The 25,117-nt window shown below is 41.1% G+C and overlaps 1 protein-coding gene across 6 annotated transcripts in view; it reads left to right on the top strand.

Moving 5' to 3' along the window:
• The window catches only part of ARNT2 (aryl hydrocarbon receptor nuclear translocator 2), a 201,615-nt gene that overhangs the window by 108,455 nt on the left and 68,043 nt on the right, over nucleotides 1-25,117 (top strand). For all 6 annotated transcript variants that reach the window (XM_028851222.2, XM_028851228.2, XM_028851224.2 and 3 more), the window contains exons 7-8: nucleotides 4,210-4,275; nucleotides 4,619-4,704. In XM_028851222.2, coding sequence (XP_028707055.1) covers nucleotides 4,210-4,275; nucleotides 4,619-4,704 — 152 coding nt within the window. The remainder of the gene's footprint in view (nucleotides 1-4,209; nucleotides 4,276-4,618; nucleotides 4,705-25,117) is intronic.

A 25,117-nucleotide genomic window follows, 5' to 3' on the forward strand; every position in this document is an offset into this window, starting at 1 on the left:
CACTGATAAGGTGACTTTTGAGCAGAGACCTAAAGAAAGTGAGTGAATGAAACAAGGGAATGTCTGGGCAAAGAGAAGAGCAAGTAGAGGGAATAGCAAGGGCAAAGGCCCAGAGGCAGGGATGTTCTTGGCATGTTCAAGGAACAGTGGGAACGTTCTTGTCTCATAAGCAGAGTGAATGGGGTATGGTGCCGAAGGAATGGACAGAGATGTGGTTAAGAGGTAGTGGATGTTAGGTCATGTTGACTTTACATCGCTTCAGCTTTTACTCTGCATGAGATGAGAGGTCAGTGAAGTTGATTGTGAGAGTTACATGTTCTGAATAAATTTTTTAAAACTGCTCTGGTTTTCTGTGGAGAATAAACCTGTGGATGAAGAAGAAGGGTAGAAGTAAGGAGGTTATTGTAATGATTCAGGTGAGAAATGTGATTGTGGTAGAAAGTGCTCAGATTTTGAGTGTATTTCACAGATAGAGCCAGCCTTCAGGTAGGGTGTGAGAAAAAGAGAGAAGTCAAAGGTACAGCTCAAGTTTTTGCCCACTCAATTGGACAAATTGAGTTATCATTTTCTAAGATGGAAAAGGTTGTTGGGGGAGGTGGTTTGGGGTCGAGGGGAATTCCAGCATAAGATGCCTATCTGTAAGAACAAATTTATAAGAAAAAAACAAGCAACCCCATAAAAAGTGGGCAAAGGACATGAGCAGATGCTTTTCAGAAGAAGACATATGTAGTGGCCAACAATCATATGAAAAAAGAAAGTTCAATATCACTGATTATTACAGAAATACAAATCAAAACCACAATGAGACACCATCTCACACCAGTCAGAATGGCTGTTATTAAAAAGTCAAAAAGGGCCAGGTGTGGTGGCTCATGCCGGTAATCCCAGCATTTTGGGAGGCCAAGGTGGGCAGATCACGAGGTCAAGAGATCAAGACTATTCTGGCCAACATGGTGAAACCCCGTCTCTACTAAAAATAGAAAAATTAGCTGGTTGTGGTGACACGTGCATGTAGTCCCAGCCACTCGGGAGGCTGAGGCAGGAGAATTGCTTGAACCCAGGAGGCAGAGGTTGCGGTGAGCCGAGATCACGCCACTGCACTCCAGCCTGGCAACAGAGTGAGACTCCATCTCAAAAATAAATAAAAAATAAAAATAAAAAAAGTAAAATAATAACAGATGCTGGTGAGGTTATGGAGAAATGGGAACACTTATTCAGTATTGGTGGGAGTGTAAATTAGTTCTGCCATTGTGGAAGACAGTGTGGTGATTCCTCAAAGACCTAAAAAGAGAAATACCATTTGACCCTATCCCATTACTGGGTATATACCCAAAGAGCTATAAATCATTCTATTATAAAGACACATGCATGCATATGTTTATTGCAGCACTATTCACAACAGCAAAGACATGGAATCAATCTAAATGGCCATCAGTGATAGACTGGATAAAGAAAATGTGGTACATATACACCATGGAATGCTACACAGTCATAAAAAAGAAGAAGATCATGTCATTTGCATGGACGTGGATGCAGCTGGGTCTTTATTCTTAGTGAATTAACACAGGAACAAAAACAAAATACCACATGTTCTCACTTACAAGTGAGAGCTAAATGATGAGAACTCAGGGACACATGGAGGGGAACAACACACACTGGGGACTTTTGGAGGGTGGAGGGTAGGAGGAGGAAGAACATCAGGAAAAATAACTAGTGGGTACCAGGCTTAATACCTGGATGATGAAATAATCTGTGCAACAAAGCCCATGACACGAGTTTACCTATGTAACAAACCCGCACTTGTACCTCTGAACTTAAAAGTTAAAAAAAAAGATGCCCATCATACAACTAGATGGAGAAGATGAGCAGACAGTTGGACATATAGCTCTGGGATCCAAGGAAGAGGTTGGGGCTGAAGATATGGACCTGGGGATTGACATCAATAAAATGGTATCTAAGGCCTCAAAACTTGAGATGCATGTGAAATCATGTGGGAGGTGAGTGTAGACAGAGGAGAAGACAGAGGACTGAGTCCTGGTGCTTTCCCTGCCCAAGGGGATTGGGGAAGAACCAGCAAAGGAGACTGAGAAGGAGCAGTGAGGCAGGTGGGAGGGGAAGAAGAGAGGGCAAAGGGAACAAGAGAGGACGAAGGAAGTTTCTAGAAGAAAGGAGTTATCAATGGCCAAAGGCTACTGATGAGCCCTGAATGTGAAGACTGAGGATCCATCACTGGACGTCAGAGAGAGAATCAGCAGGAGATACGGCACGTAGGAGATACGGCACATAGCAGCACAACGGAGTCACTTACTAATGTCACCCTCATCTAATTGCGTGCTGCAGGAACTGAACTGTGATTTGCCACAGGATCTATGACTTGCCACTGGGACATCTGTTGCATACAATAGGTGCTTTAAAATAAGTGTCTATTTTCCCTAATTCAAATTAATCTTTTAAAGCAACTACACTTTTTAAGCAAAACCTGTTTATGTACAGGCTGGTTGGTCTCCCTCAGATCACCAAGGTTGCCTGTGTTGAGGGGAGACCTGCCTCTCTTACTCGCTCCTTGGGCCCTCAGAGCTGGCAGAGACCTTTTGTTCTGTTTTAGAAGAAATGGCCCTTCGGGGATTTGAACCTTGATGTTCTTTTCTCTGAGTCTCCTCCTCTTGAGGCTGAGCCTCTGGAATTCTTCTTGAAGGCACAGATGAAATCGTCTTCACCACCTGCCTCAGGTCACAGGATGGTACTGAAATGACAGAATGCACGCTTGTCTCCATTTAACTTAGGACTGGGTCCCTACAGACTGCCTGCCCTCCTTCAGCAGCAGGGGCAAGCTGGGCAGTGGGATCCACTTCCATTGCTGTCCACCCAGGGATGAAATGCCATCAGTTAGTGTAGTCAGTCATGGCATGTTTGTCCTGCAGTGCTTGGGTGAATAAATGCCTATCCTAGCTTAGTAGACATTCAGTAGAGCACCAGCAATACAAATCTTAATTGTACCATCTAAGCAATTCCCTTATGAATAAATTGATTGAAAGTGCCATAGTATATCATTTCTATTAGCCGATAAGCCACTATCACTGCCCTGTCAATGAAATTCGTGCAGTCCCTTCCCTGCCCTTGTGTCCTTCCAGGGAGTGTGATATTGGTTGCTCTTTGAAGTGCCAGGTCCATACTGCCTGTGTTTACCTGAGAGGTGGGCAGCATTGCCATCTACTGAGAACATAATATTTTCCTCCAAATAAAACAGCCTACTTTCAGCAAAGCACTGGGCACAGTCGGCCAGAAAAGGGTAGAGGGCCAAACATTGCTGGGGCAGCAATGACATGGGATGAGCCTCCTGTGAAGTCCACACTAGTGCTCGCAGCTGTCTAAGGTCTCAGAGTATAATTAGACTCTTATCTCTGATGTATTGAAATTAAGATATTCAGGATATCACTTGTGATGTAGTTGGGAAATGGAAATGCACATAAAAAAAGGATATACCAAGCAGCAATCAGAGCCTGGCCATGGTGCAGGCTTTGGGTGTTCAGCACCTGAGATGCTGAGAGGGTCATTGAAAAGGGAGGCAGAAAAGGTTGTCCCAGAGTGTGCAGTGTGATGCTACCATCCCCTGCCTCACAGATAGGGGCCCACAGAAAGACCGAATTCTCTACCTGTTTATCTCTCATCCCCACGCTCTCCTCAGCCATGAGCAGACTTCCAGCTGTCTGGTTGTCCCTAGAGCCAGAACAGTGTATGGGAGTAGAGAGTTTCCACAGCTGTGATGCTAAAGCCTAAGAAAATGCTACTGTTCATTAACTGGCAACATCTGTTTTGAGTTGATGTCTCTGTTCAGGCCTGAAGGGACATTATTGCTGTCATCACCCTCTTCCCTTCTTTCCTAAAAGCCATGGAGTTCCACTGAAATGATCTGCAGGACTGAGCATGGCCAGGTTTCTTCTAGAGTCTTTCTGTAGGTCTCCAGCTTCTGGACTGGGCCTAATTTCAGTGTGTGTTGTAAAGTGGGTCACACTCTCCTTTTTTCAGTGGCATGAAAAAAAACATTCAAAGGCATACAGGTCTGCTTCTGCACTGTTGAAGAAAATTGGCTATAGGCCTCACCTGAATAAATGTGTAAGCGTGAATTGCTCATCTGCTTGACAGCAGCACCATATACTGAATAAACTTGCCTGGGTCTTTGCTTGTTCTAATACATTTGTCACATCTCAGGTGTGGAAATGCTCCTTTGGACCACCTTCCTCTAAACAGAATAACCACCATGAGGAAAAGGTTCAGGTCAGTATCTCTTCTGATGTGTGTTATGGGACTGTTCTGGTTGATAGTCTAAACACCCTAAGCTAAGCAGTCTAGATTAAAGAAGGGTCTTAGTGTGGTGAGGACTGAGAGAACCAGACATCAGGGTGTCAGTGGCAGAGATGAGAGAAAACAGGGAGTTGGGTGGAATTTAGTTTTGATTTTCAGACCACGTGGGAGGAAGGAACAGAGGATGGTGGGGAGTCAAGATTCAAAACCACAAAGGCAGACAAAGAAACCCAGTAGCTTAGATGCCAGAGGAGTCATCAACATCCTTGCCTCACCCTCATATGATGAAAACAATTTCACAAATGTTCTTTTTTAGGAATGGTCTTGGCCCTGTGAAAGAAGGAGAAGCCCAATATGCTGTGGTCCACTGCACAGGATACATCAAGGCCTGGCCACCAGCAGGTAAGGAGACCTGCATATAAATTCCAAGGGAACTGGGTGCTGCTCATACCTGATCATGGTGCTGTGTTAGAAAACTATTCTTATAGGAATAGGTGGGAAAATATCCTTATTTTTCTTTGTAGTTAGAACACAATGATCTTTGTAATTGGAAAACATCCTGTTACTTGAAACAAAGGTTTCTATAAAGAGCTAATTGTACAGCTGGGCGCAGTGGCTCATGCCTGTAATCCCAGCACTTTGGGAGGCTGAGGCGGGCGGATCATGGAATCGGGAGATTGAGACCACCCTGGCTAACACGGTGAAACCCTGTGTCTACTAAAAATACAAAAAATTAGCCAGGCATGGTGGCACATGCCTGTGGTCCCAGGTATTTGGGAGGCTGAGGCAGGAGAATCACTTGAACCCAGGAGGCGGAGGTTGCAGTGAGCCAAGATTTCGCCACTGCGTTCCAGCCTGGGCAACACAGCAAGACTCCATCTCAAAAAATAAATAAATAAATAAATAAAAAATAAGAGCTAATTGTACAAAGGTGATTGGAGTTTTAGCAACTCACTTCTAGGTTCTGTCACCCAGAGCATTCTATAAAGTCAGAGTGGCAATTTGAAATGATGAGTGTATCTAAATCATTACAATAAAAGCCACAGTGAGATACATCGCATTCTCACTAAGATGGTTAAAAGACAAGTAACAACAAATGTTGGTGAGGATATGGAGCAACTGGAATCCTCATACATTGCTGGTGGGAATGTAAAATAGTATAGCCACTTGGGAAAACAGTCTGGCAGTTCCTGAAAATACTAAAAACAGAGTTACCATATAATTCAGCAATTTTCACTCCTAAATATACAACCAAGAGAATTGAAAATGTTCATAGCAACATTATTCATAATGTCCAAAAAATGGAAACAACTCAAATGTACACCAAGTGATGAATAGATAAATAAAATGTGGTATATTCTTGTAATAGAGTATTATTCAGGAATAAAAAGCAATGAAGTATTGATACATGCTATATTATGGACAAACCTTAAAAATATCATGCTAAGTGAACAGAGTCAGACACAAAAGCCCACGTCATATGATTTCATTTATGTAAAATGTCCAGAATAGGCAAATTCGTGAAGACAGAAAGTAGGTTTGTGGTTTCTTGGTACTGCAGGGAAGAATGAGGAATGACTGCTAATGGATACAATGTTCTTTTAGGGGTGACAGAGGTGTTCTAAAATTACATAGTGGTAATAGTTGCACTGCTATGTAACTATATTAAAAACCACTGATGTGAACTATATATCAATAAATTTGTTCTTAAACAAAAAAATATATACAATGTTAAATAATTTTTGTTCACTTTATGGCCCAGAATGTAGTATGTATATCTCATTGTTTCATGTCAGCTTGAGAACAATGTGTATTCTGCTGTTGTTGGATAAAGTATTCTTTTTTTTTTTTTTTTTGAGATGGAGTTTCGCTCTTGTTACCCAGGCTGGAGAGTAATGGCATGATCTGGGCTCACTGCAACCTCTGCCTCCCAGGTTCAAGCAATACTCCTGCCTCAGCCTCCTGAGTAGCTGGGATTACAGGCATGTGTCACCATGCCTGACTAATTTTTTGTATTTTTAGTAGAGATGGAGTTTCACCATGTTGGCCAGGCTGGTCTTGAACTCCTGACCTCAGGTGATCCACCTGCATTGGCCTCCCAAAGTGCTGGGATGACAGGTATGAGCCACCACACCCAGCCAGATGAAGTATTCTTTAACGTCAATCTGATCAAGATGATTGATAGTGCTGTTGAGGGCAACTGTGTTTGTATTGACTTTTTTGCCTGCTCAATGTAGAATTACTGAAGGAGGAATTTTGAAATCTCCAATTATAACAGTAGATTTTCCTATTTCTCCTTGTAGGTCTTTTTTTGCCTCACATATTTTGATGCTCTGTTGTTTGGTGCACATATGTTAGGGATTGTTATATTTTCAAAGAAAATTGTTCCTTTTTATCCCTGATAATTTTCCTTGCTCTGAATTCTGCTTTGTATGAAATTAATAGAGTTTCTCCAACTTTCTTTTAATTACTGTTAGCATGGTATATCTTTCTCTATCCTTTTACTTACAACTTAGCTGTGTTTTTATATTTAAAGTTGGTTTCTTGTAAACAACATATAGCTGGATCTGGTTTTTTAATCCACTCTCATAATCTTTTAATTGATACATTTAGACCAGTTACATTTACCATGATTATTGATATAATTTGATTAATAACTACCATGTTTTCTATTCATTTCTCTCATTCTTTATTTGCCTCCTATTTTTTTTGCCTTTTTTAGTTTCTTTAAAAATATTTTTATTCTTTGCCCTAAGTTTGCAACATACATTTACAATTATTATATACAATTACAAATATATATATATATATATCCATGTTCAAAAAATATTATGCCCCTTCATGTATAGGGCAGGCACCTTATAATAAAATCTTCCTTCTTCTGTCTTTTCATTTCTTATACTATTGCTCTCATTTGTGTCACTTATTTGTATGCTATCATCACCCAATACATTGTTACTGTTATTACTTTGAACAAACAGGTATCTATTAGATCAATTTTAAGTAACAAAAATAAAATGTTTTATTTTATCTTTATTTATTCCTTCTCTGATACTCTTCTTCCAAGGAACTTATTTTAATATTTCTTACAGGGCCACTCTACTGGTGATGAAGTCTGTTTTTGATTTTTTGTAGAAAATCTTTATTTCTCCTTCACATTTGAAGGATTGAAATTATGAGATATAGAAATATAGGTTGGCAGCTACTTTCTTTCAGTGCTTTAAATATTTCACTTCATTCTCTTCTTGTTAACATGGTTTCTGAAGAGAAGTCCACATAATTCTTATCCTTGTTCTTCTATAGGTAGTGTGGGATTATTTTTTCTAGCTTCTTTTAAGAGTGTCTCTTTATGTTTGGTCTCCTTCAGTTTGAATGTAATGTGCCTAAATATAGAGGGGTTTGTTTGTTTGTTTGTAATACTGCTTGGTATTCTCTGAGGCTCCTGGATCTGTGGTTTGATGTCTCTCATTAACTTTAGACATTTTTCAGACATCATTTTAAAAAATATTTCTTCTGCTCCATCTTCTCCTTCTCCTTTTGTATTCCAATTACACAAATATTATATCTTTTGAAATTATACCACAATTTTTGAGTGTTCTGTTCTTTTTTTTTATTATTCTTTTTTTCTCTTTGCATTTCAGTTTGGAAAGTTTCAAACTGATATATTTTCAAGTTCACTGATACTTTCCTTGGCTGTGTTCAGCCTACTGATGAGTCTATCAAAACTTTCCTTGACTGTGTTCAGTTTACTGATGAGTCTATCAAAGACCTTCTTCATTTCTGTCACAGTGTTTTTTAATTTGAGCATTTCTTTTTTATTCTTTCTTAAGCGTTTCCATCTCTCTGCTTTACATTATACATCTGTACTTGCATATTGTTTACATTTTCCATGAAAGTTTATAAGTTATTAATCATAATTATTTTAAACATCTGGTAGTTTCAAAATCCGTTTCACACCTGAGTCTGGTTGCAGTGCTCACTTTGTCTCTTCAAACTATGATTTTTTTCTAGCTTATTAGTATGCCATGTAATTCTTTGTGGAAATCCAGACATGATATATCAGGTAATAGGAACTGAGGTAACTAGGCCTTTGGTGTGGGGTTTTATATTAATATTCCTAGGAGTTGGACTGTGTTTAATGTTTTAAATATTGTAGCTATAGCTTCCAGAGGCTATAAATTCCTTGTTTTTCTCCCCTACTATCTTTGGTTTTCCAAAGAGCTTTTTCTTTTTCTGTTCCTTTTTTTTTGAGATGGAGTCTTGCTCTGTCGCCAGGCTGAGTGCAGTGGCGCAATCTCAGCTCACTGCAACCTCCACCTCCCAGGTTCAAGCAATTCTCCTGTCTCAGCCTCCTGAGTAGCTGGGACTGCAGGTGTGCACCACCATGGCCAGCTAATTTTTGTGTTTTTAGTGAAGATGGAGTTTCACCATATTGGCCATGGTGGTCTCCATCTTCTGACTTGGTGATCTTCCTGCCTTGGCCTCCCAAAATGCTGGGATTACAGGCAGGAGCCCTGGCTCCTGGCTCAAATAGCTTTTCCTTAAATAGTCTTAAATAGAGTATGCCTTGCATTGAGCTCTGCTGATGTGGGATGAGGAGCAGGGGGAGAGAAATTGTTCTATAATCTTATGATTAATCCTCATGGGCCTGTGTCCTGGGGCTGTGACCTTCACAAGTGTTTCTTATCTCCCCCTCACCTTAGGCCATATGGAAAGGATAGAGTTGGGCTGGAATTGAGTAAGTCCCCTTTTCTGTAGGTGATATAAGGTTCTGGTAAAGTCTTTTCTCTTGGAGAGTAGGTCTTTGTTATGGAGAATGCTCAGACATATTTCAAAATGGTTACTTTGTATCTCCCGCTACCAGAGATAGGGGGTGGGGATTTTTCTTGGTTTTTCATTGTGAGAACCTGGTGGGTTCCCGGAGGTAAAACCCATGAAAGTGTGGGGGCCAATTTGTGTACATTTTAAAACACATTAATAATACGTTCATATAGTAAAGTTAAAAATATTGTTTCATTCATTCATTCAACATGTATTTGTTGACCACCTACAATGTATGTGCAAGGCATTGTTCCAGGCACTGTAGATATTGTAGTGTATGTAAATCAGTGAAAATGATCAAGGCAAGTCTCAATCATTTTAGGAGATTTATTTGCCGAAGTTGAGGAAATGTGCCTGGGAGATAGGTATATGCCTTTCTCCAAAGATGATTTTGAGGGCTTCAATATTTAAAGGGAAAAGAGTGGATCTTGGGGGAAGAGGAATAAATTTTTTAAAAGGTGCAGATAGATAAGAGAAAAACACTTGCATCCTTTTGAGTCTTTGATCAGCCTTTCACTGAACATACAATTTATATGTGAGGGGGCGGTAAATAGTCACTTATGCCTTCATCTGGCTCAATGAATCTGCATGTTCACATAAGATAACATCAACAGTAGAGCAGAGGAAGCAATCAGATATGCATTTGTCTCAGGTGAGCAGAAGGATGTCTTTGAGCTCTGTCCTTTGTCTCACATCTGTGAAGATAAGCTATCAATTTTCATTGCCAGGGTGAAATTCACCAGGACTATTTTAGGGTAAAGATTTGGAGCCCACAAGGAATTTCCTTATGGGCAAATTGTGGGGAGGTATGTAGCTTTTTTTTTTTTTTTTTTTTTTTTTTTGAGATGGAGTCTCGCTCTCTCACCCAGGCTGGAGTGCAGTGGTGTGATCTCTGTTCACTGCAAGCTCTACCTCCCTGGTTCATGCCATTCTTCTGCCTCAGCCTCCCGAGTAACTGGGACTACAGGTGCCCGCCACCACGCCCGGCTAATTTTTTGTATTTTTTTTCTTTTTTACTAGAGATGGGGTTTCACCGTGTTAGCCAAGATGGTCTTGACCTCCTGACCTTGTGATCTGCCTGTCTCAGCCTCCCAAAGTGGCCTCCCAAAGTGCTGGGATTTTAGGCGTGAGCCACCACGCCCGGCTACTTTTTTTTTTTTTAATATTTGTACCTATCTTATTTAGGAATCAAATGCGAGGCAGGTTTGCATGACCCAGTTCCCAGTTTGACTTTTCCCTTTGGATTAGTGAGTTAGGGGTCCCGAGATTTATTTTCCTTTCACATGTGCAAAATAGACACAGTTCTGTACTCTGAAGATAAAAATGGGCAATAAACAAGATGACTAATCAAATATACAGAATATTAGATAGTTCACGCTGAAGATGTAGACTCAAGAGTCATCAGTGTACACACGTTTATTAAAGTCGTAAACCTCTGTTTACCTCTGGGGAGAAAGGAAGCAGAATGGTATCAGGAAGCCCTCCAATTACACTGGATATTTTTTATTTCTCTAATATAAAGATAACATGAAGTAAATGTGGCAGAATGTTAACATGTTTTAAATCTGTATATTGAAGAAGGTAGTTAAGCAAGACAAGTAAATTACAGAGATTTGCTGTACAATATAATACCTATGGTTAACAATAAGATACTGTGCACCTAGACATTTAAGAAAGTAGATCTCATGCTGTGTTCTTACCACAAAAATAAATAAATAAATACCAACAAACGTACGAAAGGAAACTTTTGGAGGTCATGGGTATGTTTACTACCTTGATTGTGGAGATGATAACGTGAGTGTATACATATGTCCAAACGTACCAAATTGGATTTGTTAATTATGTACAGTTTTTCATATACTGATCATATTTCTGTAAAGCTAGGGAAAAAAATCTGTGTTTGTATATATGGATGTTTGTTATATTTTCTATTTTTGCCTATGTTTAACCCTTTTCCCATTTGCCCTGAGAATACTTGCCTATAGCGCTTGTGGCTACAGCATTCACCCCAAGATAACCTTGCCATAAAGTATCTTGCTTTTGTTATTGTCACATTGCTCTAGTATATTGGCTTTGGAAACAAAAGACATCATTCTAGTTATAGCAGTCTGTGTTTAGTAACGATATTTCCATTTACAAAATACAGTAATTCTCAATTGCTGCAAATACAAATCCTAGAAAATGTAGCATTCCTAGGCATGTTGGTAACATTGTTCTTGAACAGTTGTTGGCCGAAGATTCATTTGATGAATCTGATTTTACTGAGATAGACAATTCTGATGATTCAGATGATTCTGATGTTAATTCTGTTTAGAAATAACTCAAAGAACAGATTGTATATTTTATTTTCACATTGAAATTAGTCAGATTTTCTTCAGACTCAAACAGCATGTTTATGTAAAATTAAATGAGTGCTGGCAGCGGGTTACACTTTTTTTTTCCTAAACAGGAGAAGAGTTAAAGCATAACAAATTAAAAATCATACTATAAAAAATTGTGGTACACAAAATATCCTGGCAACAAAATCCCAACAAATTTACTGGTAAAAATGTATCAACTATATATTTTTATAATATAAAAGCAAATACCAATAGTGTATTTCATGACTACACAAATAAATCATGATATTGAATAAATATGCATCAATTTATAAAAGGTACATAAGGAAAAAGCAGCTATAGCAATAATAATTGTTATAAATCAAGCTACAAAATGTAAATATTTATTAAATTCCTATACATGGGTCAGTGCAGTCTGTGTAAATAAATATTTTAATACACAGGAACACAAAGCATACAGCAAAATATACATTTGAAGAAATGCCAATGCCATCTTCGTGCTTGGAGTAAATAAAATGTTTTATAGAATGTTGGTAATTGGCAAGCAAATGAAAAAATTATGAATTCTAAGATAAACTAGCTTAAACTTAATATGTATCATTGCCTCTTTTGGGCAATGGGTTATGTTAATAATGGATTCTGGTAGTGACAAATTGAATCTCTACTATTAGGAGAATGATCCAAGTCCTATCTCTGACCAGCTCATAGACCTGTCACATACATCCTTTGCTTCTTACCATGCTCTGTCAATAGAGAGTGAAGCCTTGCTGTCTTCTAGTGGACTATACCTCTGACCTTGTATGTGAGGCCTTCCATGAACAATGTGGATGATTTGAAAACAAAATAATTTTAGATACTGTTTAAAAAGTAAAAAGAATGAATTTTCTATATTCACAAATATAGTAAGCACCTTAATGCAGTTCTTAAATGTAAATAATAATAATAATAATAAATACCGAATGCTTACTATGTGTCAGATGTAATTATAAATGTTTTAGCTACATTAACTCATTTAATCATCACAACAGCTGCATGGAATGGATGCTATTATTTTTATGTGATAAACAAGCAAACTGAGGCACAGAGATATAACCTGCCTAAACTCATACAGCTAGTGCATACATAATGGACCAGAATGTGGACCCAGCTAGCTTGATTCTTAAGTTTGTGCCCTTAATCAGCGTATACATACATACGTATACATATAGAGTCATGCATCGCTTAATAATGAGAATACATCCTGAGAAACGTGTCATTAGGCAATTTAGTCATTGTGTGAACATCATAGCATGTACTTACACAGACGTAGATGGTATAGCCTACAACACACCTAGGCTATGTGGGATAGCCTATTGCTCCTAGGCTACAAATCTGTACAGCATGTTACTGTACTGAATATTTTAGCAGTTGTAACACAATGGTGAGTATTTGTGTATCTAAACATAGAAAAGGTGTAATAAAAATATGGTATTGTTGACCCAGCCATCCCATTACTGGGTATATACCCAAAGGATTATAAATCATGCTGCTATAAAGACACATGCACATGTATGTTTATTGCGGCACTATTCACAATAGCACAGACTTGGAATCAACCCAAATGTTCACCAGTGACAGACTGGATTAAGAAAATGTGGCACATATACACCATGGAATACTATGCAGCCATAAAAAACGATGAGTTTGTTTCCTTTGTAGGGACATGGATGCAGCTGGAAACCATCATTCTTAGCAAACTATCACAAGAACAGAAAACCAAACACCGCATGTTCTCACTTATAGGTGGGAACTGAACAATGAGATCACTTGGACTTGGGAAGGGGAACATCACACACCGGGGCCTATCATGGGGAGGGGGGAGGGGGGAGGGATTGCATTGGGAGTTATACCTGATGTAAATGACGAGTTGATGGGTGCTGACGAGTTGATGGGTGCAGCACAGCAACATGGCACAAGTATACATATGTAACAAACCTGCACGTTATGCACACGTACCCTAGAACTTAAAGTATAATAATAATAAAAAAAAATATGGTATTGTAATCTTATGGGACCACTGTCATATATGCAATCTGTCGTTAACCAAAACAACTGCATGACTGCATGACTACATATACATGCACGTATATATATATATCTGTTTGACGTTTACATAGATATGTGTGTGTATATATATATATACATACATTAAAAAATTTTTTCTACTTAGACCCTAATGCACAGAAATGTCAGGATATTGTTTGCCAAAGGCCTCCAGCTGGACTCAAGGGTGGCGATCCTAAGCAGCAATACCTTCCCAGTGTTCAGAGCCTGGACCTCGGCTTTGTAGATCCAGAAAGTCTTGACAATGTTCTAGAATTTCTGAGAGCCAGGGAGTGTGAAAGAGTTTTCATAAGTGAATGTTTTAGCCAGGTGCGATTCAGTAATGTCATGGGGCTCCTTGTCCCTGGCATGGATGCTCATGTCCAATGTCTTGTGAACCCATCAGTTTTGAGTACTTGAGAAACCACATTTGTATTAGAAGTTTGTTTGCTGAGAAGAAATTAAGAGTAAAGGGATGTGGACCACTGAGAGGGAGATTTCCAAGAGTGGTCCAGTTCACTGAGCATGTGTGCTGGCCCCATGGGTGGCAGCTGTTGAGCCAGGCTCACAGGGGTACAAACGCAGACCCATCCTTCAGGGATTGCACAGATTGGTGGGGAGATCAGTGCACGCACAGGTGACTACAGGGAGTGTGGGCAGGGCAGTCAGCCTTGCGGGGGACAGAGGAAGGGTCCCTAACTTGCCTGGGGTTAGGACAGGGTTCCTAGAGGAAGCCCATAATACTGCAGGATTGGTACTGACAAATTCTGCCCCATTCCAAGGTGACCATCTCATTCTTCCTAATGCTTTCTTCACTTGAGTTAATCATTCTAATTATACTAGGCACATTTCTCTTCCTGCTTCTAGTCTCAAAGTGATCTTCTTACCACTTTATTTGAGCTCCAGGCCCCTGATATCACATGGTAAATGCCTTGATCATGGACTCACTTTTAGTGTCCTTATGGATGCTCCTTATGGAGTGTGAGAAAGGAGGCTGAGGCCCAAGGTGCAGACAGGTGACTGCATCCAGAGAGGCTGCAAAGAGGATTCAGGATAAGCTTTTCTGAAGTTGCATGAAGGTCTGTGACTGTGAGTGTGAGTGCACAGGGTAATAGAGCAGTGGGGCTACTATGCATTAAGTCTTCAACGATGGCCCTTGAAACTTTGCTGCATGAGAAATGATGGAAGGAGCCAGGGGTGTTTATCTTGGAGAAAGTGAGACATGATTTCTGTCTTCAAGTATTTGAGGGGGTGTCATATGAAGGAGGAATTAATCTCACTTAGGATAGTTCCAGAAGGCACAATTTGGATGAAACAGGGAAAGTTACCAGAAGGCAGAGTTTAACTTAATAGAGAGAAATGAGCAAAGGCAATGAACAGCGTGCTAAAAAATGTGTACATAGAGACACTAAACATATGGAAAAAGTTAGCCTCACTATTAATCAGAACTGCAAATTAAAACAATTTGTTACCATCTCCTCTTACTTATCGAAAGGCAAAAAGTAGAAAAGACAAAATACACAATGTTGGTAAAGTTAAAAAAAATGGACACTTTTAGGTACTGCTGGTGAGAAAATAAGTTAGTACAAACCTTTTGTAGAATAACCTGGCAGTATGTATTAAATATCTTAAAATGTGCACCTCTTGAGATACAGAAATTATGCCTTTAGGGACTTATTTCAAGGAATTAATCAGAGATATGTGCATGTGTGTTCAAGCATTAATAGTAATTGTGAAAACCTCAAATTAATTACATTTCAGTGATAAAGAATTGGTTAGAAATAGCATGGGACATCTACACGATAAAATACCGGACAATAATTAAACAGGCATCATTTTAGAGGATATTTAAGAACAAAGTGCTGGCGGGTGCAGTGGCTGACGCCTGTAATCCTAGCACTTTCGGAGGCCGAGGCGGGCAGATCACAAGGTCAGGAGATTGAGACCATCCTGGCTAATATGGTGAAACCCTGTCTCTACTAAAAATACAAAAATTAGCCAGGTGTGATGGTGGGCACCTGTAGTCCCAGCTACTCGGGAGGCTGAGGCAGGAGAATGGCGTGAACCTGGGAGGCGGAGCTTGCAGTGAGCAGAGCAGAAATTGCGCCACTGCACTCCAGCCTGGGTGACAGAGTGAGACTCTGTCTCAAAAAAAAAAAAAAAAAAAAAAAAAGTGCTAAGAAGTATTAAAAAGAGTAACAGGCTATAAAACATGCACTTCATGATCCCAATTTTATTTTTAAATTATAAATGAATCCAGTATATCTATATATAGATATAGATATATATTGAAAAGTTATACAGAGAATATTAATCACTGTTATCTCTGTATAGTAGATTGTTGGCTACTTTTTCTTTTCTATTCATTTCTGTGTTTTCCAAATTTTTATATGACTTTAATAATCAAAGAATATGTCATTTTTGCAAAATCAATCTAAATTTTCTGAAGAGGCATTCCAAACAATTGAATTGAGTGGTCTGCACTGAATTTAGAAGTTGTGTGTTTTTGTTTGTTTTTATATTTAGTTGGTCATGTTTCTGTCAAGACAGAGGTTCTGGAAAACAACACCATCTCCATACATGATGATAATAGCGTGCCTACAGGATACCTAGCTGTGCCACCTTGTTCTGTGGCTGTTAATACTCTGTTTCTTGATTGTAACTACATTCTTAGCACATATAACGCTATTTTGTGTTTACTGTTTAGATGCCTCCAGAGCAAGAGGCATGCTTTGTTCATCATCTCATTCTAGTGCATAGCTCAGACCTAACAGATAGTATGTATTTCATGAAGACTGGTTGGATGGATGGACAAAAGGAAGGAAAGAAGGGGAAGATGGAAGGAGGGAGGGAGGGGGTTAAAAGGGAAGTTTTTGCCTGGACAAAGAAATCACTCACTTTGAGGGATGGGTATGTGAAAGAATTTCTTACCAGGATTTCCAAACAAGTTTATAGAATCTGCTTTCCCAGAAATCTTTTAAGATGGTAGAGACAATCATCTAGCTTAAAGGAGCTAGCTGAAATGAGGTCGTGGCACTGTAACCCTATTATAAGGTCGTGGAATTACAGCATTGAAGCAGCAATTCACTCAATGACTGGATGATGCTTTGTAAGTGTTCATGGCCAATGCTTCCCTTGCTTGCTCATGAGTTCAAGTTCCCTAATTACCAACATTAACTTGGTTAGGAAGTATGAAGATTCTTGAGCAGCAAAGCTGCTAAAAATATCTAAAGGCAACTTTGAAAAATGTGTAAAGGTGGGCAGCAGTGGTAGACTTTGTGGAGTGAACAAGGGTTATTTGACAAACCACTTGCAACATATCTGCTTACACCTAACAGGGTTAGTTGTACACTCGTTGTTCTTTCTCCTCCCTGCCAACTCCCTGTTAAATGTAAATCCCACACTCTATTCTCATACATTCTAGAGGCCATTTCTGTTACACAGTGGCCTTCTCAATTAGCCTCTCCAGGTTTTATACTGAATAGGTTTCATTTAAAATATTTGGGATACGACTAAAAGAAAAGGAAGAGTTCTAAAGACAATCAGCTCCCTTGTCTAATGCTTCAATTGTTCATTCTGTCACAAATCACTCATGATGGACTGCGTTTTCCATTTTGTGGGGTGCATTCAGAGTCCAAAGGACACTTTGAAAACCTGAAGATGTGAATTGCCTCTACCTTATTGTTATCAACCAGCACCTTGAATTTCATGGACTGACATTAAGCTATGAGTCAAAAGTCTTCTCTATGACAAAAACTTCCTTTCTAGTAACCATCATCCGATCTGCCTGGGTCATCACCTAACAAACCATGGAAAAGGCCAGGTTAACTGGCAGTGTGTCTGCACAGCAGAGCCAAGGTCTGACTCAGGAGACAGGGAGCTTGACCCAGAGCAGGTGACTTCCAACCAGGACCATCTGGGGCAGGAAGAGGTTCGGGTGTTGGCTCCTTTGTGTGCTTTCTTAGTGGTGAAATGATGCCTATCCTCACTTTGCTGCTAGACTTTCAGTAAGCCTTGGCCACAGCATGCCAGAGGCCTGAGGTTATTTTGGGGTTTTGGCTAGAATCTGCTATGGTCAGGCTGGTGCTGTCACTTCATCAGACAGCTCAGTTTTGCCATGAGCTCATCTACAAGAACCTCGCACTTCTTGCAGTTTGCTTGTTGATCATTGTGTTTGTTTTCCCTTCACTTGAAAATTTCCAAAAAGTGCTTGTCTTTATTGAGGCCACCAACTCACAAGGCAATGGCTGGACCCCTGCTTTCTGCAGCCCCCAGCCATCCCATCCTGCCCATGTGGCATGAGTACATCAGGTCTCTGCCTACTGCTCAGGACCTCACCAGGCATCAAAACCATGATGACCTTAGCTGATGAGATGGAGAATGATGATTGGCAAAGTCTTTTGGCCTCTTTGTTCTCAGGCAGGGCAAAGCCACTCTTACATTTTGTTCCATAAATACTTTCTGAGCTCTTGCCACAGACCAGGCACTTTGCTAGGTCGTGGGGATCTTAAGGTGAGTCTGACACAGTTCCTGTTCTTAAGGAGCCCACCTCCAGTGGAGGAGACAGGTAGGCCAGCAGGTCATTGCAAAGTCACAGGTCAAGGGTCAAACCGAGACACGTGTAGGGGAAACATGCATGTAGGAGAGAAATTAATTGCAAGCACCAAGACTGGCTTCTCCTTACTACACACTGTGGCCAAGCCCTACTGAAAGCTTAGCAGGCAAAGAGAGAGTAACATTTGAACTGAAACATAAACACAAAGGAAATGTGGGAATTGGCTGGTTGAAAAAATGCATTACAGGCATGGGAAATAGTGTGGACAAGGACAACGGAGGTGCAATGATGATTCCAGTTTTAATTTGCAAATGATCACTATGTGCCTGGCTCAATGAAAAATCATTTCCTTGCATCGTACTATTTTAATTTTCACAACAACCCTAATGTGGTACAGTCACTATTATCATCTCCATTCTACAGATGAGCTACCTGAGGATTGTAATAGTGAAGCAATCAGCCCAGTTTGCACAGCTGGTAACTGGTAAGGTTGGGTTGCAAAACTAGGCTTTTTGATGCCCCTACCATAATATTCTGCTTTCTCAGAGTGGGAGAGAGACACTATGTTGAGAACCACATGTAATTCACTATGGCTGCTAGGGGAGATGGTTGGACAGGGAGATAGCATCAGATCTTGGGGAGGGGGCCTTGTGTACTAAGCCTGGGGGTTTGTACTCTTCCCTGCATTCCTGGGAGTTTGTACCCTTTCCTACACTGAAGGTTTTAAATGATTTTTCTGGAAGTTGGATTGAAGGGAGAGGAGGGATAGGAACAGGCCTGAAAGCAAAGGGACCACAAGGAGGAGTACTTATGCCATAACCCACGGAGAAGCTGCAAGGCCAAACTAGGGCAGCAGCCGTGCAGATGGGGAGGGGTGTGGAGAGTTTATGAGAGCTGGGAGATGTGTGATGACTGGGATGAAGTAGGCCACAGGCGGGGGTGGCAAGGACCACAGCTGGCGGGTGGGGATGCTGGGATCCAAACCCAGGGAAGCTGATTCCAGAGTCTGAATGCTTAAGCATTACCCTTGCTGCCTACTTCACTCTGCCAATAGAGCTGAAAGTCATCTGAGGCTTTGCATCCAGAATTTACATTTTAGATATTTGATCATCTATCTATCTATCTATCTTTCTATGTATGTATGTATGTATGTATGTATCTATCTATCTATCTATCTATCTATCTATCTATCTATCTATCATCTATATCTATCTATCTGTCCATCCATCCATCATCTATCTACCTATTTGTCATCTACTGACATCTGTCTATCCATCTAACTAACTATCTATCCATCTAACTATCTATCTACTATAGTTTGGTTTGTTTGTGTACCCCCCCACCCCACAACCTCATGCTGAAATTGGATCCTCAGTGTTGGAAGTGGTGTCTAGTGGGAGGTGTTTGGGTCATGGGAGTGGACCTCTCATGAATATGTGGATACCCTCCCTGGTGGTGGGGGAATCTGTGAGTTCTCATTCTTGTTAGATCCCAGGAGAGCTGGTTGTTAAAAAGCCTGGTGTCTTCCCACTCTCTCGCTATGTGATCTCTGCACATGCTGGCTCCCCTTCACCTTCCACCAGAGTAGAAGCACCCTGAGACCTTCACCAGGAGCAGGTGCTTTTTATACATGCTGCAGAACTCTGAGCCAAATCAAACCTCTTTTCTTTATAAATTACCCAGCCTCCGTTACTCCTTTATAGCAAAACAAAACAGGCTAAGACACAAATCTCTTTCAAGAAACAAATCTCTTTCAAGAAACAGGTTTGCCATTTGCAACAAATTCCCTGGCCACGTTACCTACAGGTAGTCTGACACCAAGTTGGTTTCACTGGTTTCATTGCTTAGCCCTCGTTTTATCTACACCGTGCCCCCTCCATTGTTTTATTCCATTTTATTTGTGCCAGGATGATTTTTAAAATAATTTCTTACAAGACAGGTGAGCAGGTGTTTCATTTCATGACTTCTTGCAAGGTTGAGAAGTTCTTCCTGTTGCTCTTGAATTCTTGGTCATAGGGTTTCTTCTTGGTCCCTCCACCCGTTCTTGCCATTGTTAGCCTGCCCTGGTTGCCATTGCTGATTTATATTTCTCCCTATTTCAGACTTAAGTCATTTCTCTTGTAAATTTTGGAGGGATGGGTAGTTACTCAAGTGGTATCACTTCACCCTATTGCGCTGAAAGCACCTGGTATACTTCAAAGCTTTGCATTGTATAGTGGGGGATCTGCTTCTTTAGGGTCACTAGCAGAAACCCTGAAATTGCAAAGTACCTACAGATCAGCATTAGCTTTGCAGAGAAGTCTGAGACCAGCTTTTATTATTTTTTTTCTAGGTAGCCTGTTTTTCTTTTTTTTCCATTATGACATTTCTAGGTTGTTTTTTCCTTTTCCTTAGAATTCAGAATTTTCACTCAAGTAAATGTAGTATAGGTCAGTTTTCCTTCATTTTCATTGTTGCCAGATGGGCTGTTTTGGTTTGCAGATACAAGTCTTTCTTCACAATAGGAGAATTTATCTGCAGTTTTTCAGAGTTGCTGCTGCTTCTGAGTTGCTCTTTTCATTTTAGGATGTTCCGTATTGATTTCTCGAATCTGCCTTCCCTGCCACTTAGATTTTCGCTCATCGTATTAGTGTCTTATCCTTTGCTCCAAAATCTTGGAGAATTTCTCAATCCAAATCTTCTATTCATGATTGCTGTTTAATTTTCTTAAAAATTTGACAAGTACACATTTCATCTGAATTCTGTCTTTGCTGAGTTAAAATTGTGCGTTTCTCATAAATATTATGTCCTCTTACATCACACTGAGTAGTTGAATTTAGGCTTTTTCCTCTTGTCTTAAGAAAGTCTTCTTTTCTAGTGGAAACATTGGCTCTAATTCCTTAACTCAGCACCTTCTTTTTTATAGGCTTGTGATTTTTTTTTCCATGTGGCTCAACTTCGAGAGGTCACTATGTTGTTGTCCACTTTTGAGAGCTGAAAATGGTTCCATCAATGATCACTTGGGTTCCAGAAAGATCTTTCAGGCCCTGACATGGGCGGAAGAGGAATGTTTAGCTTTGCTGCAGTTTTGCTGTCAGCTGACCAAGGTTCACTTGTCTGTACGTGATGACCAAGGCTGACGGTGGGAAGATAACAAACACCCCCAGTAGCGAGTGCAGACATTCTGCCACCATACTGCTTGCTGGGACTTACTGGGAGGGAGGGAAAGAGATCTGTTCTCCCTCACGACATGCCGTGTTCTGTGCTGATCTCAGCCATGTTGGCTGTAAGCTCGTAGGTTGGTCTTGCTGGAGCGTTTTCCTCATATGCAGGGAATTCAGGCTTTGTCGACTCTTCCCTCCACCCATTCTTGCCTGAACTGTACATTTCAAAGTTTTCTCACCATTGCCAGCCTCCCCTGGTGGCCAGTGCTACTGTATATATTTCTCCCTATCTCAGACTTGAGTCATGTCTGTTGTATTGGGGAGGGACGGGTAGTTACTCAAGTGGTATCAGTTCAATCTGTTGAGCCGAAAGCACCCTGGTATACTTCAAAGCTTTGCTTTGCAAAGTGGGGGATCCATTTCTTTATGGTCACCAGCAGAAACCCTGAAATGCAAAGTACCTACAGATAAGTATTCCCCAAAATATCTTCCAAAATCAGTCCCCATAGATACACCATGAATATAAGAATTTCATGGTAAATCCGTTTGGGAAATGGTAGTCTGTATTCTCCTCCTAGAGAATTATACTCCACAGTTGCATATTAAATTCTCTTAGACTTCTACAGTGATGAAATCTCTTTATCTTTGTTTAAACTATGTTTCCCAAATGTGTTTGGCCAAAGAAACTTTTCTTGCCTAAAGCTTGCTAATATTCCTCTGAGAATCCTTTGGATGCATGCCGTGAACAAGTACCCTTAACTCTGCTCCTAGGAGAAGGTAGTTTTTTTTTCCTCCTGAGTTTTGCGGAATGCAAAAATGTGTTTCAATTCACATGTGACAATGTAAGTCCCAGGACAGCCTCCACCCAGTGTTATGGAAAAACTGTCCAATGTTTCCTGAGTGTTTGCACAGGGTTAATGCAATCCTTGGGAAGAAATGAAGAAGCATTTCTGGCTAATGCTGAGTTTCACCCCAAACAGCAGTTTCCAGTTAAATTTCATTTGTGTGTTGTTTATATTACTCAGGATTTACTTAGAGCTGGCATGAGGGAAGAGTATATCCAAGGAGAAGGTAATTTAATGTGGGGCACAATAAGCTTGTGAAACCAATTAGGGAATCATTAAAATCTGTTAAAATAGCTGGAATTATCCTGTTCATATTAAAAATCACTTTGATAAATGTTGCAATTCCTGCCAGGAAGCTCTCCCTCCCGACATGGCTCCTTCTGGTCCTGGCATCCGGCCTTGGCCATGTGCCCCTCCTCAAAGCAGAGTGTTCTTCTCTCCGTCATAACACTAACCACGTGGCATCATCATTTGGTTCTCTGTTTTCCCCACTAGCTGGTGAAATCCTTGAGTAGGAGCTGGGTCTCATTCACTGCTAAACTCCTAGTCTGTAGTGGAGTGTCAGAGGCTTACCTGGAGTTTGGACTCATTGAATGTCAGAGCCAAAGAGAACCTGGGGCGTGATCAGTCCAGCCCTGCCACTCTTATAGATGGCGAACCCGAAGCTCTGTGAGGTTCTGAATCTCAGCCGACCCTAAGGTCTCTCAGCTCCCCAGCACTTCCCTGCCCTTGACCACAGCCCACACCCCACAAAGGACGCCTGCAGCAGGACAGAGCTCAGCCACAGAAGAAGCCAGCTCGGCAGTGGGCAGCTCCACCTCTTCTGACTTGTGCCAGGATGGCCTTATCGGCTTCACAGTGAAAACAAGAACTGGATGTGTTGAGCCTCATGTGCCAGGCTAAATGCTTAATATATATTTTCTTATCTAATGCCCACAGCAACACTATAGAATAGGACCATGGTTATTCCTATTTCACACATAATAACTGCTATTATTCCCATTTCCTGAAACCTTGAGAGGTCAGAGTCTTTTGCAATCAGTACGTGGTGGAGTCGGGATGTCTGAGTCAGGACATCTCTTTGGTCACCCCAGAGCTTGAGCCTTTTATGACCCCCAAGCCGCACTGCCCCCAGTCTTCTACCATTGCTTCCATCATTGTTGGTGTCAGCCACGATGACCATTTTCCCTTTAAAGGATCCTTCCTGGAGGCAGTTTTGCTACTCAGTGTACCATTGTGAGGCCCTCACAGTAGTAGCCTATGTCCCTGACCTTCAGAGAATCTTATCACCACCATCTCAGATATAAAGATTTGTGCCTTCCTGTATCAAGAGGAGCTCAGCTGATGTGCTCTGAATAGTTCTTTCCAAAGGACAGATGCGTGCTTTGCTCCATGTGCTTGGGCCACAGGTCACTTTCTGAAAGGCCCTGTGAGTGGCCAGCATGCTGTTGGGAGAGAGAGGAAGAAGCACTCAGCCTCCCTCTGTAGCAGAAAGTTATTTTATTCTTCTATCAAAAATATTTGCCTTTCATAACTGTCCTACTGTCACTAGTCTTACTTAGATGAGGTGATCACCAAAACAGATCCTGATATGTACTTTCAAGGAATATTCACTAGAATCATTTTCACAAATGAAATGAATGGCTGTGAAACTGTTAACCAGTGGGGGACCTTTGATGTTTTTTGAAAAGGGGCTCAAATATGGTCAAGTCTGTGCTTTGACAAGATGAAAGTGGAGACTGGGTAGACAGTGGTTAGGGAGAAGCAGGCAGAAGAGGAGAGAGTGGTGAGAGTGGACAGTGGAGGTGAGTTTGCAACAAGAGACTTTTGAGCACCAGTAACAGAAGCATTGTGTGGAGGCAGCACTGGGGAGGAGTGACCTGGTCCAATGGCCAGGGGCTATTGGAGAAAGGAGCAGCCTCTGTTGGGGAGGGGATTGACAGCCAGGGAGGGCCGTGGGGGCAGACCAGAGCACAGAGCCCTCAAGAGGTAGACAGCCAATAGAAGATGGAATACAGTTCCCAGGTGCTGAGTGGAAGGAACTCATTTGGGAACTGGTTAATTTGGGAAAGGGGAGCAGGGGCAGGTGGAGACTGATCCTTACAGGGAAGAGTGTGGAGCAGGAAGTGGAAGGACACTGATGGCAGTGAGAAGTGATAGCAGGATAAGGATGCAGGGGCTACTGGAGAGGCCACTGTGATGGATGATGAGTTGGCAAATTTTAAAAGTCATGAAGGAACGGTCAACATAAGCCTGCCCAGGGTGCCCCAGGCAGAAATGTGGTAATGGAAAGTTGGGTAATGTTGTAGCCCCAAAACTGGTTGGGTGGCAGATGGACTGCAACACAGCCCTACCCTTCAGATGCCCATCCTGCTCTGAGGGGCATTTTCAGCTTCTAGAAGTGGGACATGGAGGAGAAGCCAGCCAATGAAGCATGTCATGGTTTCTGTGAATTTTTTACAACTGAAAGTTGAAAATAACAGTAAGTTCCACAGCTAAGGCATGGAAAGCATTCAAGGTTCTAGGTTCCTCTGCCTCCCTTAAGAAATTACCAGCTGTGTTCCCACTGAATCCCACTGCTCCTGTGCCAGTGAAGATAAAGCTAACTCAGAAGCACACAGTGGGCAGGAGCCTGGGGGCCTCCTGACCCACTTCTGTCTTTACTAAAGAGGCCCCAAAAGGGACGGTTGTTGTGCCCCCTCATTCCATTTTCCTGATGTTCTCTTTTCACCTCACTGTGTCTTTATTTTTATGGCCCTGTAGCAAACACTGTGTTTACAGATTCTGATTTATTGGAAATGAAGCTCTGTCTTTTAAGTCCAAGTTTGTACAGAAAATACTCATTTGCAACTTCCCCTTTAGGCAAAGGAAGATGCTTGTTCATTTCCATGATTTAGTGGCAGTAAATTTGGAAAGAAATGCTGCAAGTCTGCCAAATGTTTTAGAATTAAACTCCTGCCATCATCAGGCATGTTATCTCTTAATTTGATCATTGAGGGGCAGGGTTCTAGAGTCGGAATAGTACACCAC

Source organism: Macaca mulatta, chromosome 7 (genome assembly GCF_049350105.2).
Source record: "Macaca mulatta isolate MMU2019108-1 chromosome 7, T2T-MMU8v2.0, whole genome shotgun sequence".
In the NCBI taxonomy this organism is placed as follows: domain Eukaryota; kingdom Metazoa; phylum Chordata; class Mammalia; order Primates; family Cercopithecidae; genus Macaca; species Macaca mulatta.